The sequence below is a fragment of the Oculina patagonica genome, chromosome 11, assembly GCF_052425735.1.
Source record: "Oculina patagonica isolate OP01 chromosome 11, crgOcupat, whole genome shotgun sequence".
NCBI classification, from domain to species: domain Eukaryota; kingdom Metazoa; phylum Cnidaria; class Anthozoa; order Scleractinia; family Oculinidae; genus Oculina; species Oculina patagonica.
In genome coordinates this window covers 9,077,104-9,094,316 of record NC_135768.1, presented here as the reverse complement: position 1 = coordinate 9,094,316, position 17,213 = coordinate 9,077,104, and the positions used below count along the sequence as shown (strand labels likewise).

At 36.6% G+C, this 17,213-nt stretch overlaps 3 protein-coding genes across 3 annotated transcripts in view; 1 reads left to right on the top strand and 2 right to left on the bottom strand.

Moving 5' to 3' along the window:
• LOC144631064 (protein N-lysine methyltransferase METTL21A-like) overlaps positions 1–17,213 on the top strand; it is a 156,805-nt gene that overhangs the window by 54,119 nt on the left and 85,473 nt on the right. The gene's annotated exons all lie outside the window — the stretch shown is intronic.
• LOC144631066 (collagen triple helix repeat-containing protein 1-like) lies at positions 3,486–6,370 on the bottom strand. Its single transcript, XM_078489447.1, has 4 exons — positions 6,240–6,370; positions 5,504–5,649; positions 5,073–5,315; positions 3,486–3,759 (listed from the first exon to the last, which is right to left on the bottom strand). The coding sequence occupies exons 2-4, from the start codon at positions 5,636–5,638 to the stop codon at positions 3,643–3,645; spliced, it is 495 nt and encodes a 164-aa protein (XP_078345573.1). The 5' UTR covers positions 5,639–5,649; positions 6,240–6,370; the 3' UTR covers positions 3,486–3,642.
• Positions 9,846–12,186, bottom strand: LOC144629884 (collagen triple helix repeat-containing protein 1-like). Its single transcript, XM_078488128.1, has 4 exons — positions 12,012–12,186; positions 11,282–11,427; positions 10,851–11,093; positions 9,846–10,116 (listed from the first exon to the last, which is right to left on the bottom strand). Exons 2-4 carry the CDS (start codon positions 11,414–11,416, stop codon positions 10,000–10,002), a joined length of 495 nt encoding a protein of 164 aa, XP_078344254.1. The 5' UTR covers positions 11,417–11,427; positions 12,012–12,186; the 3' UTR covers positions 9,846–9,999.

The following is a 17,213-nucleotide window of genomic DNA, read 5'->3' as shown; positions in this document are numbered from 1 at the left end:
TAATGGAAATTAATTTTTAACTTTTTAAAACAATGGAAATTAATTTTTAACTTCTGTTAACCGTAATGTAAATAATGTAACCGTTAGCCGTAAAAAGCCAAAATTTTAACCGTTAACCGTAAAAGCCACCACCCCATTGAGACCCTCTCAGCAGACCGCGAAAATTAGCGACAGGTTGAGCTCACATTGGGAACCGCACTTCAAATTACTTAAAAACGTCGACGCTTGAGGGAGATCGGAGTTTAAATATCGGCATCTTTAATTCGGAAAGCAAGCAAAGTTCTGCATATTTGGACAATAAACTCTTCTTTACAAAAGCCCAAGACAACGCAGTTAGTAAACTAAACAAGCAACAAGAAACCGTACACAAACAGGACGATTCAAGATAACAGAACAAGCTAAGTACGTGTTTCGTGTTTATTTGATAACGCGACTTCTACTTAGCATTATCCGCTAAAACGTTATTTCATGATTAGAACGTCTTGCGGACGCGTTAACGGTCTTTTTTAGTGTTTTCAAAGTATTTATAAATTTTTTCTTAAACTGACCAAATTTAAGCTCATTTTCCTTTCTAGAAAGATGTATCTCTCGCGCTATTCATATGCACGTACATCGCGCTATTCGTATTCGGTTGACGCAGCAACCCCAGAAAGCAGAGCTTTCTATGTATTAGTTGTTTTTCATAGCAAGAAAGCAGAACTTTCTATTTGTTATTATTAACTGCTTGACCGGCGCCACTCATTCGTTTCTTGAAAGCATAGCTTTCTTACTCATTGCTTTTTGCTCATTACTGAGATGTATAGCAACCTTGCTAAGTTGCGGGGCAATGTTCCAATGTTGATTGACAGTTTGCTTGAGCAGCTTACCAGTAGTGTTCAAATTTGCTTGAGCAAGCTGCCAAGTTTCGTTGTGAGCTTTGACAAATTCAGATTTTTATTTTTCGTGTATAAGCTTAAATAGTACCACTTCTCTGTCAAAATGGAAGAAATGCCCTGTAGTCGAAGGTTGATCGACAGACCGCGAAAATTAGCGACAGGTTGAGCTCACATTGGGAACCGCACCTCAAATTACTTAAAGCGTTGAATATCGGCATATTTAATTCGTAAAGCAAACAAAGTTCTGCATATTTGTACAATAAACTCTTCTTTAAAAAAGCCCAAGACAACGCAGTTAGTAAACTAAACAAGCAACAAGAAACGGTGCACAAAAGACGAATAAGACAAGAGAACAAGTACTTGTCAATTTGTTAACGCGACTTCTACTAAGCATTATCCGTTAAAGTGTTATTTCATAATTGAAACGTCTTGCGTACGCGTTAACGGTTTCTTTACTGTTTCCAAAGTATCTGTAAATTTTGTCTCAACTGGCCAAATTTGAACTTATTTTCTTGTCTATACATCTCTCGCACTGTTGATGTCAAAACACCGCGTTGCATGTGAAGATGATGACAGTATTGTATCTCTCGCGCCGATTAATTCAATAACGCTGCGAACGTTTTCGCGTCCTTATAATTTCCATATTTTCGCGTCCTTATAATTTCCATATTTTATATGCTCACTCCAGTTCAAAGATAATCGACTAAGAAAGTGGCATAGGAGGCCCTTAAAATGAAAATTCACGTTTCCACCCCCCCCCCCCCCGCCCATTTAAATACTGACATACAGGAGTTCGAATGAAGCAGTTTGCTATAGAGCCCCGGGGGGATAATCCCTATTGTGGGAGAGAGTCTTGATTAAAATGTTTGCCTTATTAGCATAATCGCTTCAAAAAATCTTGTAGGAGTTTGAAAGAACATTTTGCTAAAAATTGAGCCCGATGTATCAGATATATTTTTCTGTAACGCAGGATTATATTGAAAACTCAAAATTTTACAAAGAATGTCTGGGATAATAAGCACTTTTACCACCCAGATAATGTTTACTTAACAATATTATTCCATGAGTCCGCGTTGGCTATAACGACTCGTATCCAACAAGGGCGAATGGAATAATTGTTTTATTAAATTCTTCTCAACTTAAAATCGAATGGACATTTCATTTTGATGTAAACGAAGTGATAGTACGAGGAGGCGCGAAAATTTCTGGCGCGGTGTTCACTTCTTGAGTTGAATGAAACATACGAGGAAAGCGAGCAAAAAGTTTTCTTCAGAAGATTTTCCTCAAACAATCCCCTCTAAAGTCGTCTAAATATCATGGAAATTGTGACAACAGTTAAGATTTACGAGAAGATCCGAAGCAAAACCTTTTCTGGAAACTACAAGTCTTGTGCAAGTCGAACGAAGCAAGTGTTTACATTGTACTTCTTTACGGCTCCACGGCTGTCATCAAGACTGCTATATTATTTGAAGCGAAATTGAGCTCAAAGTGGAACAGGTTTATTAAAGTATGAAAGGACAAAACCAAGATTGAAAGGTAACAAACTTTACTGAAGTGCTGAGCCTATAGTTTTATGACGTACACTGAAATGAATGAAACTGTGTCAGTTTGCCGTTCTTTCGTAAATTATTTGCTGCTAGCTTTAATTTTCTACTTTATTCACTCGCTCTTGCTGTGCGTTCAGTTTAAAAGTATTATTAATTACACTTTTCGCATCTATCCTCTTGTTTTGCGTAGTTTAATTTACTATGGCATTTCTTTGGTTTTTGTAGGCACCGCTAATTATTTCTTGTTCATAAAGCTCGCCAAATTTGCTGTTCAAAACCATTTTGATGGAACTGTCGCTTCCCGTAGAAAAATTTTAGTTTGGCTATAGTAACGCAATCATTTTCCAAATAAGGTCAAACTAAGGTATACGAGCTGACATCCGGGATTGAGTGAGCCAATCAGAATGCTAGAAATGCAATATCCGTGGCTGGAGGTCTTATAACAGCTGGAGTCAGTTTATATACAGCTTTGTTAGCAAAGTCGTGTTTCTTGGAGGCAAAATGTAAACTGACATCAGCAGTGATCGCCCAGTATAGGAAGGCTATGCCCGACTACCGATTTTAAGCTGGAGGAGTTGAAGCATAAGAAAATTAAAGGTAGGTGAATATGTCATTAAAAGTTTTAAAAGGACAATTGAAATATATCGAACAGACGGAATTATCGGCTGGTTTATTTACGTTCTTTATGGGTTAATGTTACTCGAGTGAAAAGTCAATTGGAAAAAGACGCAGTATTTCTACTGTTGGTGTGTGAAAGGTTATCATTTTATATTGAAGGCATATGAAAGGGTTACATTTTACCATTTCTCTATTAAGAATATTATATAAAAGGGTAAGTGTCTGGCCTCCCCAGGTACGAAAAGCTGCCCTACAGCCGAGCATGCCAGTGATGGATAAAATGTCTTTAAAAGTATCCTTTGTGTTTCGAGTTTGTTTTCAGCCGACTGCTAGCTTTTTTGTTATTAATCTAACCACCAAATTGCCGCGTGGAAGTACATTGTGGCTATTCAAGGTAAAGTAACAAAAGTATCCCCGACAAAGAAAATTAGAATAAGAAAACCAATTAATACCTTTTCCCTCGGCTTTTATTTCAATAACTATTACAGAGAATAACAAGCTCCTCTTATATTATCTTCCCTTAACAACATGGCTTCTCCGAGCTTTTCTTTTTTTATTTCTAAAGTACGGGCAGCTCTTTGGACGTTCCATAATAGAACGTCTTACTGGTCGGGTGGTGACACCTCTTCAATGTAGATTCTTGACGTTGAGCCAAAGCCTGTATCAGCATTTCCCAGTGCCTGGCCAGTGCCAACGCATTCACCAACTCTTATCTCCACCTACAAAACAACGTAAAAGTCTCAGTTTACAAGAAAACATTTTTAGGATTACAGTATTATCATGCCCCTTACTAAATTATCTCATCTTTATGGGAAAATATATATTTGTGATTGCAGGAAGAAATGTGTACCAAGAATTTCAAGTACAAATAAAAGCAAAATATCAAATAGAAAAATATATTGCCATCAAAAATAGTGATTCAGAAAATTCTACAAAAAAATGGACAGGACAATTTTTACTCTAATTATTTGTTCTTTTTGTTTTGTTTTTCTCTTTGCTTGTTTGTGTTATTGTAGATTAGTGGATTATTGTATTGTAAAATTAATATTTTGATGTTATTTAATTAAGTAACATAAGCTAGTTAAATTGTATAAAGTAATGACGAACATAGTAAAATGTATATAATAAAAACTTGCTGAAAACAACAATTGAGCGGCTGTTTCAGCTATGTAATTCTGTGTTGTTTGCGAATGAATGAATGAATGAATAATAATAATAATAATAATAATAATAATAATAATAATAAAATAAAACTTAATTCACAATTAAAAAATACAAACACAATTGATAAAATTAATATACGAAATTTCATAAAAATTCAAAATCATGTATAGGTGGTTTTCACTGTCACGCCGCGTAAAAATAAATCCAAAACTATTGAGTAAAAAAAATCAAGAATAATACAAGTTGTAGAAAACTATTATATAAACTACTTGTCCAAGTTTCAGGTCTGTTCGTTATTCCGTACTCGAGTTATCCGTCAAATTGTTTCTCGCAAATTTAGAGAGCACAGTATGGAACCGCCATGTTGGAGCCCAAGCAGTTGGGCTCCAACATGGCGGCCGGAAATCAATGAAAACATCTGGCATTAAATACTGCTACAAAAAGCGGTCGGATCACCCTCATGAACAAGTTAACATTCACATAAACACTTCTCGCTAAACCTCAACTGTTCAGATTGTTACAAATTGCAGAATAAGGCATTTTTTTAACAAAACGTGACAGCCTTCTGGCGGCCATCTTTGATCTCGTGTGGCGTGAAACTCCGAAATTCCAAATGCTCTTTCTTAAAGATGGCGAATGCTATCGAGCTGAAAACCCTCAACAAGATATATATTAAGAAAGTCTATTAGGCAGTGAAGGATAAAAACTCAGGGGTCTTGCGATTTTGGGTTTAAGAATTTTGATGACGTCACGTGAAAACCAAGAATAATAATAATAATAATAATAATAATAATAATAATAATAATAATAATAATAATAATAATAATAATAATAATAATAATAATAATAATAAAGCTCGAATCTCCACCTTGACGTTTCCTGCTGGGATGGCATCGCAGAAACCTTCAATGTGGCCGTGTCCGTGTTTGTTGAGGTCTCCTGCGTGCGCTTGGTATAGGGCAGCGTCAATAGAGTCAGGCGAGCTGCACTCGGCTTCGTTAAACGTAAAATACCAACGGTTGCAACACTCGTCACATCCCGAGATCCTGATGTTTCCAGAATAGTAAACGCGAAGGAAAGTGTTATCGTGACACTTGTGGAAGTCGCATACCTGTTGAGACAGATTTTAAAATATGATGAGAATTAAAAACCAGAATATTGTGGGCTTTTTACTAAAAAAAATTCATTCGTGAATAAAATGGTCTTCACAAGATCTAGATAAAAAATCCGTGTGACTATTTCAATGTAAAAGGTGAAAGTCCTACTTTGTCAGAATACAATAAAGTGGAAATGACTCACCCCTATCACGCCTTCATCTTTCCCGTCTTCTTGCCTCCAGGTGCACTCTTTCCATGAGCCGCCATGGGTCTGGGCACACAACGAATTCAGAACCAACAGGCATAGTGCGATTTGCAAAACAGCTATCTGAGCCATTGCTTGAAAGTCTGCCAAAAAAAAAGAAAAAATCGTGAGTCAGGATCTACTATCTGCTTCAACACTTTTAAAACCGTAAGATTAACGTTGCGTTTCCTTGTACCAACGGAAAAACAAATTAAAGGGACCGTCTCACAGATTTAAGCTAACGTAAGGCATAGGAAATGATCATCAAATTCGTTGAAAATATAAAAATAACCTCTTAAAACAGTGAAGGAACATTTCAATAACGCACGAAATACAAACGAAGGTACGGATGGCTAAAAGTGACGAAGATTGAAACGGATCATTGTGATATAGGTTTTTGAAATATTGTTGGGCTGAACAGCCGTTTTCAATGTTAATCTTATATATTGGCTTGTTACTTTAAATTATAACGCCTGGGAGACACATTTTGTTGCAATGAAGCTATGGTTTTTTCATTTAGATCCATAGAAGTAAATCCTTTGCAAACGTTAAATTTTCGAGTATTTGGCAAAACTCAATAAAATAAACTTACTCAGCCGTGACACAGTCTCTTTTTCGTTGAGTTGAGTATCCGAAGTCGAAGAAGAATATTTACTAATATCTGATTTAGTCTCATGGAGTTATACAAACATACCTTTGAGTCCTGGCTGAGTCTTTTCTTCAAAAACCGGCTGGTGTCTTCTTTCTGACAGATTCAGGTTAGAATAAGAAGAACCTGTTCTTGGAAACACGGTATATATGCACACAGCAACCCCAGAGAGCAGAGCTTTCTATCCGTTAGCTGATTATCATAGCAAGAAAGCAGAGCTTTCTATTTGTTATTTGTTTACAACTTGAACAAGCGCCACTCATTCGTTACTTGAAAGCATAGCTTTCTTATTTATTGTGTTTATACATTACTCAGATGCGTAACAACCTTGCTAGGTTGCGACGCAGTGTTCCAATGTTGATTGACAGTTTGCTCGAGCAATTCGAAAATGATATTGAAATTTGCTTGAGCAAGTTGCTAAGTTTCGTTTTGAGCTTTGACAAATTTCAGATTTTTATTTTTCGTGTATAAGCTGAAACAGTACCACTTTTCTGTCGAAATGGTTGACCGTTAAAAAATCGGACAGTTATTTTCAATAATACAGACTTGATGACTTCGTCCCAGAATGGTCCTGAGACCTAAAATATGTTTTTGAATAATGGAAATTAATTTTTAACTTTTTAAAACAATGGAAATTAATTTTTAACTTCTGTTAACCGTAATGTAAATAATGTAACCGTTAGCCGTAAAAAAGCCAAAATTTTAACCGTTAACCGTAAAAGCCACCACCCCATTGAGACCCTCTCAGCAGACCGCGAATATTAGCGACAGGTTGAGCTCACATTGGGAACCGCACTTCAAATAACTTAAAAACGCCGAGGCTTGAGGGGGATCGGAGTTTAATTAGCGGCATCTTTAATTCGGAAAGCAAGCAAAGTTGTGCATATTTGGACAAAAAAGTCTTCTTTACAAAAGCCCAAGATACAACGCATTTAGTAAACTAAACAAGCAACAAAAAACGGTACACAAACAGGACGATTCAAGATAACAGAACAAGCTAAGTACGGGTTTCGTGTTTATTTGATAACGCGACTTCTATTTAGCATTATCCGTTAAATCCGTTACTTCTATTTAGCATTATCCGTTAATCCGTTAAAGCGTTATGCGGACGCGTTTACGGTCTTTTTTAGTGTTTTCAAAGTATTTATAAATTTTTTCTTAAACTGACCAAATTTAAGCTCATTTTCTTTTCTAGAAAGATGTATCTCTCGCGCCATTCATATGCACGTACATCGCGCTATTCGTATTCAGTTGCTCGCAGCAACCCCAGAAAAAAACATTTAGCTGTAAGGCGTAAATATTGGAAAATTTTTAACCGCTAGCCGTAAAAATGTGTTGACCGTTAAAAAATCGGACAGTTATTTTAAATAATACAGACTTGATCACTTCTTCGTCCCAGAATGGTCCTGAGACCTAAAATTTTTTTTTGAATAATGGAAATTAATTTTTAACTTTTTAAAACAATGGAAATTAATTTTTAACTTCTGTTAACCGTATTGAAAATAATTTAACCGTTAGCCGTAAAAGGCCAAAATTTTAACCGTTAACCGTAAAAGCCACCACCCCATTGAGACCCTCTCAACAGACCGCGAAAATTAGCGACAGGTTGAGCTCACATTGGGAACCGCACTTCAAATTACTTAAAAACGTCGACGCTTGAGGGAGATCGGAGTTTAAATATCGGCATCTTTAATTCGGAAAGCAAGCAAAGTTCTGCATATTTGGACAATAAATTCTTCTTTAGAAAAGCCCAAGACAACGCATTTAGTAAACAAAACAAGCAATAAGAAACGGTACCCAAAAAAAGACGAATAAGACAAGAGAACAAGTACGTGTTAATTTGATAACGCGACTTCTACTTAGCATTATCCGTTTAAGTGTTATTTCATGATTAGAACGTCTTACGTACGCGTTAACGGTTTCTTTACTGTTCCAAAGTATCTATAAATTTTGTCTCAACTGACCAAATTTGAACTTATTTTCTTGTCTATACATCTCTCGCACTGTTGATGTCATAACACCGCGTTGCATGTGAAGATGATGACAGTATTGTATCTCCCGTGCCGATTAATTCAATAACGCTGCGAACGTTTTCGCGTCCTTATAATTTCCATATTTTATATGCTCACTCCAGTTCAAAGATAATCGACTAAGAAAGTGACATAGGAGGCCCTTAAAATGAAAATTCACGTTTCCACCCCCCCCCCCCCCCCGCCGCCCATTTAAATACTGACATACAGGAGTTCGATTGAAGCAGTTTGCTATAGAGCCCCGGGGGGATAATCCCTATTGTGGGAGAGAGTCTTGATTAAAATGTTTGCCTTATTAGCATAATCGCTTCAAAAATATCTTGTAGGAGTTTGAAAGAACATTTTGCTAAAAATTGAGCCCGATGTATCAGATATATTTTTCTGTAACGCAGGATTATATTGAAAACTCAAAATTTTACAAAGAATGTGTGGGATAATAAGCACTTTTACCACCCAGATATTTAAAAGTTATTTTTTTTTTCTTAAATATTACACAAAGAGAGGTGAAAATGTCGCGATTTTTAATGTTTACAAGGTCTTATAACAGCTGGAGTCAGTTTATATACAGCTTTTGTTCGCAAAGTCGTGTTTCTAGGAGGCAAAATGTAAACTGACATCAGCAGTGATCGCCCAGTATAGGAAGGCTATGCCCGACTACCGATTTTAAGCTGGAGGAGTTGAAGCATAAGAAAAGGTAGGTGAATATGTCATTGAAAGTTTTAAAAGGACAATTGAAATATATCGAACAGACGGAATTATCGGTTGGTTTATTTACGTTCTTTATGGGTTACTCGAGTGAAAAGTATTTCTACTGTCGGTATGTGAAAGGGTTACATTTTACCATTTCTCTATTAAGAATATTATTTATTATATAAACTGCAGTGGTTTAGCGAGTGGTAGCAAATCGAGAAAAATGGTATCACACATGTGTAGATAAAAATGATATCCACACATGTGTGATATCATTTTTGACCAATCAGCTCGCAGAGTTTGCCATGTTTCAAGGCTCAATGAGCGAAAGTAAATCGATATTAAGTCGGAACATCTTTGGATCTTCTTCGGCAATCTTCGGAAAACTTCGGAAATTTTCGGAAAATGTTCGGAATCATTCGTACAACCTTCGGACAACATTTTGAAAATTTTCGGAAATCTTCGGAAAATGGTCGGAAATCTTCGGAAAATCGTCAAAAACATCGTAATTGGTAGGTTTACGGTATATGATAAACAGAATAATACATGGTTGCTTGGAGATATGAAATTTATCTTCTCGAGTTCAAATCCGATATCTCACTCGTTCGCTGCGCTCACTCGTGAGCTATCAATTTGAACACTCGAAGATAAATTTCATATCTCCGCGCAACCATGTATTATTCTCTATATAAAAGGGTAAGTGTCTGGCCTCCCCAGGTACGAAAAGCTGCCCTACAGCCGAGCATGCCAGTGATGGATAAAATGTCTTTAAAAGTATCCTTTGTGTTTCGAGTTTGTTTTCAGCCGACTACTAGCTTTTTTGTTATTAATCTAACCACCAAATTGTCGCGTGGAAGTACATTGTGGCTATTCAAGGTAAAGTAACAAAAGTATCCCCGACAAAGAAAATTAGAATAAGAAAACCAATTAATACCTTTTCCCTCGGCTTTTATTTCAATAACTATTACAGAGAATAACAAGCTCCTCTTATATTATCTTCCCTTAACAACATGGCTTCTTCGAGCTTTTCTTTTTTCTATTTCTAAAGCACGGGCAGCTCTTTGGACGTTCCATAATAAAACGTCTCACTGGTCGGGTGGTGACACCTCTTCAATGTAGATTCTTGACGTTGAGCCAAAGCCTGTATCAGCATTTCCCAGTGCCTGGCCAGTGCCAACGCATTCACCAACTCTTATCTCCACCTACAAAACAACGTAAAAGTCTCAGTTTACAAGAAAACATTTTTAGGATTACAGTATTATCATGCCCCTTACTAAATTATCTCATTTTTATTGGAAAATATATATTTATGATTGCAGGAAGAAATGTGTACCAAGAATTTCAAGTACAAATAAAAGCAAAATATTAAATAGAAAAATATATTGCCACCAAAAATAGTAATTCAGAAAATTCTATAAAAAATGGACAGGAAAATTTTTACTCTAATTATTTGTTCTTTTTGTTTTGTTTTTCTCTTTGCTTGTTTGTGTTATTGTAGATTAGTGGATTATTGTATTGTAAAATTAATATTTTGATGTTATTTAATTAAGTAACATAAGCTAGTTTAATTGTATAAAGTAATGACGAACATAGTAAAATGTATATAATAAAAACTTGCTGAAAACAACAATTGCGCGGCTGTTTCAGCTATGTAATTCTGTGTTGTTTGTATTTTGTGTATGTCGCGAATGAATGAATGAATAATAATAATAATAATAAAATAAAACTTAATTCACAATTAAAAAATACAAATACAATTGATAAAATTAATATACGAAATTTCATAAAAATTCAAAATCATGTACAATAATAATAATAATAATAATAATAAAATTAATAATAATAAAAATAGTATTAATAATAATAGTAATAATAATAATAATAGTAATAATAATAATAATAATAATAATAATAATTATAAAGCTCTAATCTCCACCTTGACGTTTCCTGCTGGGATGGCATCGCAGAAACCTTCAATGTGGCCGTGTCCGTGTTTGTTGAGGTCTCCTGCGTGCGCTTGGTATAGGGCAGCGTCAATAGAGTCAGGCGTGCTGCACTCGGCTTCGTTGAACGTAAAATACCAACGGTTGCAACACTCGTCACATCCCGAGATCCTGATGTTTCCAGAATAGTAAACGCGAAGGAAAGTGTTATCGTGACACTTGTGGAAGTCGCATACCTGTTGAGACAGATTTTAAAATATGATGAGAATTAAAAACCAGAATATTGTGGGCTTTTTACTAAAAAAAATTCATTCGTGAATAAAATGGTCTTCACAAGATCTAGATAAAAAATCCGTGTGACTATTTCAATGTAAAAGGTGAAAGTCCTACTTTGTCAGAATACAATAAAGTGGAAATGCCTCACCCCTATCACGCCTTCATCTTTCCCGTCTTCTTGCCTCCAGGTGCACTCTTTCCATGAGCCGCCATGGGTCTGGGCACACAACGAATTCAGAACCAACAGGCATAGTGCGATTTGCAAAACAGCTATCTGAGCCATTGCTTGAAAGTCTGCCAAAAAAAAAAAGAAAAAATCGTGAGTCAGGATATCTGCTTCAACACTTTTAAAACCGTAAGATTAACGTTGCGTTTCCTTGTACCAAAGGAAAAACAAATTAAAGGGACGGTCTCACAGATTTAAGCTAACGTAAGGCATGGGAAATGATCATCAAATTCGTTGAAAATATAAAAATAACCTCTTAAAACAGTGAAGGAACATTTCAATAACACAAAAAATACAAAAGAAGGTACGGATGGCTAAAAGTGACGAAGATTGAAACGGATTGTGATATAGGTTTTTGAAAAATTGTTGGGCTGAACAGCCGTTTTCAATGTTAATCTTATATATTGGCTTGTTACTTTAAATTATAACGCCTGGGAGACACATTTTGTTGCAATGAAGCTATGGTTTTTTCATTTAGATCCATAGAAGTAATTTCTTTGCAAACGTTAAATTTTCGAGTATTTGGCAAAACTCAATAAAATAAACTTACTCAGCCGTGACACAGTCTCTTTTTCGTTGAGTTGAGTATCCGAAGTCGAAGAAGAATATTTACTAATATCTGATTTAGTCTCATGGAGTTATACAAACATACCTTTGAGTCCTGGCTGAGTCTTTTCTTCAAAAACCGGCTGGTGTCTTCTTTCTGACCGATTCAGGTTAGAATGAGAAGAACCTGTTCTTGGAAACACGGTATATATGCACGCAGCAACCCCAGAGAGCAGAGCTTTCTATCCGTTAGCTGATTATCATAGCAAGAAAGCAGAGCTTTCTATTTGTTATTTGTTTACAACTTGAACAGGCGCCACTCATTCGTTACTTGAAAGCATAGCTTTCTTATTTATTGTGTTTATACATTACTCAGATGCGTAACAACCTTGCTAGGTTGCGACGCAGTGTTCCAATGTTGATTGACAGTTTGCTCGAGCAAATCGAAAATGATATTGAAATTTGCTTGAGCAAGTTGCTAAGTTTCGTTTTGAGCTTTGATAACGCGACTTCTACTTAGCATTATCCGTTAAAGCGTCATTTCATAATTGAAACGTCTTGCGGACGCGTTAACGGTCTTTTTTAGTGTTTTCAAAGTATTTATAAATTTTTTCTTAAACTGACCAAATTTAAGCTCATTTTCCTTTCTAGAAAGATGTATCTCTCGCGCCATTCATATGCACGTACATCGCGCTATTCGTATTCGATTGACGCAGCAACCCCAGAAAGCAGAGCTTTCTATGTATTAGTTGTTTTTTCATAGCAAGAAAGCAGAACTTTCTATTTGTTATTATCAACTGCTTGACCGGCGCCAATCATTCGTTTCTTGAAAGCATAGCTTTCTTACTCATTGCTTTTTGCTCATCATTGAGATGTATAGCAACCTTGAGTTGCGGGGCAATGTTCCAATGTTGATTGACAGTTTGCTTGAGCAGCTTACCAGTAGTGTTCAAATTTGCTTGAGCAAGCTGCCAAGTTTCGTTTTGAGCTTTGACAAATTCAGATTTTTATTTTTCGTGTATAAGCTGAAACAGTACCTCTTTTCTGTCGAAATGGTTGACCGTTAAAAAATCGGACAGTTATTTTAAATAATACAGACTTGATGACTTTGTCCCAGAATGGTCCTGAGATCTAAAATATGTTTTTGAATAATGGAAATTAATTTTTAACTTTTTAAAAAAATGGAAATTAATTTTAACTTCTGTTAACCGTAATGGTAATAATTTAACCGTTAGCCGTAAAAAAGCCAAAATTTTAACCGTTAACCGTAAAAGCCACCACTCCATTGAGACCCTCTCAGCAGACCGCGAATATTAGCGACAGGTTGAGCTCACATTGGGAACCGCACTTCAAATAACTTAAAAACGCCGAGGCTTGAGGGGGATCGGAGTTTAATTAACGGCATCTTTAATTCGGAAAGCAAGCAAAGTTGTGCATATTTGGACAATAAAGTCTTCTTTTCAAAAGCCCAAGATAACGCAGTTAGTAAACTAAACAAGCAACAAGAAACGGTACACAAACAGGACGATTCAAGATAACAGAACAAGTACGTGTTTTGTGTTAATTTGATAACGCGACTTCTACTTAGCATTATCCGTTAAAGCGTCATTTCATAATTGAAACGTCTTGCGGACGCGTTAACGGTCTTTTTTTAGTGTTTTCAAAGTATTTATAAATTTTTTCTTAAACTGACCAAATTTAAGCTCATTTTCCTTTCTAGAAAGATGTATCTCTCGCGCCATTCATATGCACGTACATCGCGCTATTCGTATTCGATTGACGCAGCAACCCCAGAAAGCAGAGCTTTCTATGTATTAGTTGTTTTTCATAGCAAGAAAGCAGAACTTTCTATTTGTTATTATCAACTGCTTGACCGGCGCCAATCATTCGTTTCTTGAAAGCATAGCTTTCTTACTCATTGCTTTTTGCTCATCATTGAGATGTATAGCAACCTTGAGTTGCGGGGCAATGTTCCAATGTTGATTGACAGTTTGCTTGAGCAGCTTACCAGTAGTGTTCAAATTTGCTTGAGCAAGCTGCCAAGTTTCGTTTTGAGCTTTGACAAATTCAGATTTTTATTTTTCGTGTATAAGCTGAAACAGTACCTCTTTTCTGTCGAAATGGTTGACCGTTAAAAAATCGGACAGTTATTTTAAATAATACAGACTTGATGACTTCGTCCCAGAATGGTCCTGAGACCTAAAATATGTTTTTGAATAATGGAAATTAATTTTTAACTTTTTAAAACAATGGAAATTAATTTTTAACTTCTGTTAACCGTAATGGTAATAATTTAACCGTTAGCCGTAAAAAAGCCAAAATTTTAACCGTTAACCGTAAAAGCCACCACCCCATTGAGACCCTCTCAGCAGACCGCGAATATTAGCGACAGGTTGAGCTCACATTGGGAACCGCACTTCAAATAACTTAAAAACGCCGAGGCTTGAGGGGGATCGGAGTTTAATTAACGGCATCTTTAATTCGGAAAGCAAGCAAAGTTGTGCATATTTGGACAATAAAGTCTTCTTTTCAAAAGCCCAAGACAACGCAGTTAGTAAACTAAACAAGCAACAAGAAACGGTACACAAACAGGACGATTCAAGATAACAGAACAAGTACGTGTTTTGTGTTAATTTGATAACGCGACTTTTACTTAGCATTATCCGTTAAAGCGTCATTTCATAATTGAAACGTCTTGCGGGCGCGTTAACGGTCTTTTTTAGTGTTTTCAAAGTATTTATAAATTTTTTCTTAAACTGACCAGATTTAAGCTCATTTTCCTTTCTAGAAAGATGTATCTCTCGCGCTATTCATATGCACTTACATTGCGCTATTCGTATTCGGTTGACGCAGCAACCCCAGAAAGCAGAGCTTTCTATGTATTAGTTTTTTTTCATAGCAAGAAAGCAGAACTTTCTATTTGTTATTATTAACTGCTTGACCGGCGCCACTCATTCGTTTCTTGAAAGCATAGCTTTCTTACTCATTGCTTTTTGCTCATCATTGAGATGTATAGCAACCTTGAGTTGCGGGGCAATGTTCCAATGTTGATTGACAGTTTGCTTGAGCAGCTTACCAGTAGTGTTCAAATTTGCTTGAGCAAGCTGCCAAGTTTCGTTTTGAGCTTTGACAAATTTCAGTTTTTTATTTTTCGTGTATAAGCTGAAACAGTTCCACTTTTCTGTTCAAATGAGAGAAATGCCCTATGGTCGAAGGTTTATCTACAGACCGCGAAAATTAGCGACAGGTTGAGCTCACATTGGGAACCGCACTTCAAATAACTTAAAAACGTCGACGCTTGCATGAGTCCTTGAGAGGGATCAGAGTTTACATAACGGCATCTTTAATTCGGAAAGCAAACAAAGTTCTGCATATTTGCACAATAAACTCTTCTTTAAAAAAGCCCAAGACAACGCAGTTAGTAAACTAAACAAGCAACAAGAAACGGTACACAAAAGACGAATAAGACAAGAGAACAAGTACGTGTCAATTTGTTAACGCGACCTCTACTTAGCGTTATCCGTTAAAGTGTTATTTCATAATTGAAACGTCTTGCGTACGCGTTAACGGTTTCTTTACTGTTTCCAAAGTATCTATAAATTTTGTCTCAACTGACCAAATTTGAACTTATTTTCTTGTCTAGAACTAGTCATCTCTCGCACTGTTGATGTTATAACACCGCGTTGCATGTGACGATGGTGACAGTATTTCATCTTCCGATTAGTTAAATAACGCCGCGAACGTTTTCGCGTTCTTATCATTTCCATAATTTACAAACAGCTCATCTGGTATTTTTTTCTGAAGACAATTGAGGGGTGCCCTTCTCTTCATAAATTGAAAAGAAAGTGAACAGAACATTATGAGAACTAGACACGCAAAGGCTTGAGACAAACCTCAACCTAGGGACTGCCCTTTATTCTTCTCACTTCTCCAATAAGAACAGCAGCCATTACTACAGCGTCGCTCAAGGCGATTCAAACACTTATTAAATTCTGGTAAGAGACACGACTGTTTATCTAGCTTGTGGTTTCGCATGTAAAGCAAGGACTTTTGTGAGAGCCAGCTAATTTAAAATGTGTCTCCTGAGACTTCACTCTTGAAACTTCGACATTGTTTTACGAGGGTTGCACTTCACGGTCTTGCGACTGACCAACCTGTGGCCCGCGGATTCCCGATCGATTGGAGTTTAGAAGTGTTGTGTAGGGAGAAAAACCGGAGAACCCGGAGAAAAACCAACGGAGCAAGGACGAGAACCAACAACAAACTCAGCCCACATGACACGGGGTCCAGGAATGGAACCCGGGCCACATTGGTGGGAAGCGAGCGCTCTCACCACTGCGCCATCCTTGCTCCCCCGAGCCTAATGCAAAGTTGTTATGCTAAGAACAAGTAAGTCATATGCTGCAGGTAGTTAGATCACTCTTTATTTGACATAAACAATTTGTATTACGTGACTGCTGCGTTTTTGGTTTGGAAAATCTTCTGGTACGACGGAAGATACTAAGAGGTTACTTCATTACGTTTGCGCGCGAACATTTTGTGATAACATAGAAGATAATATTTTGTTTTCTTTAAAGGAGAACAGAATTTGAGAGGCCTGAATTGATTTGAGATAGAAAGAGAATAGCTTTCTTTTTTCGTTTATTCATTCGATACTAGCAGCCCATAAAGCTTTTTCTGAAGTTTTATTATCCTCTGACATATCGCATATGCCCATTTCTCTCTTCCCTTGCTAGAAGTATTATATAGAATAAAACGACCAAAGTAGGTTTAGTGGAAATGTTAATGAGTTATATATTTGCTTGTCTCCCTGCCACGAGCAACTCTCAAATGCAATTCCAATTTTGCTGGAGCAAGTTGCCAAGTTTCGTTTTGAGTTTTGACGAGTTTCTATTTTTAATTTTCGTGTATAAACAATACCACTTCTTTGTCAAAATGGGAGAAAATATTTGCCCTTTGGTCGGTCGACAGTTTATCAATAAACTGTTAAAATTAGCGACAGGTTGAGCTCACATTACCAAATTGGGAACTGCATCTCAAATAACTTTAAAAACGTCGAAACTCTAGAGGGCGTGGGGGGGGGGGGGGGGGGGGCGTAGTTGGAACAGCAGCGTCTTTACTTCGAAAAAGCAAACAAACTTCTGCATATTTGCAGAGTAAATTAAACAAGCCCCGCTTTTTACTTAACATCATCTGTAGAAGCGTTGTTTCGTGACTGGAGCCTCTTACATATGCAACAGGAAGATAGAACATTCTTTGTTTAACGTAGCTACCTTTTGCGTTACGTAAGTGCTGCGTATATCTGCGT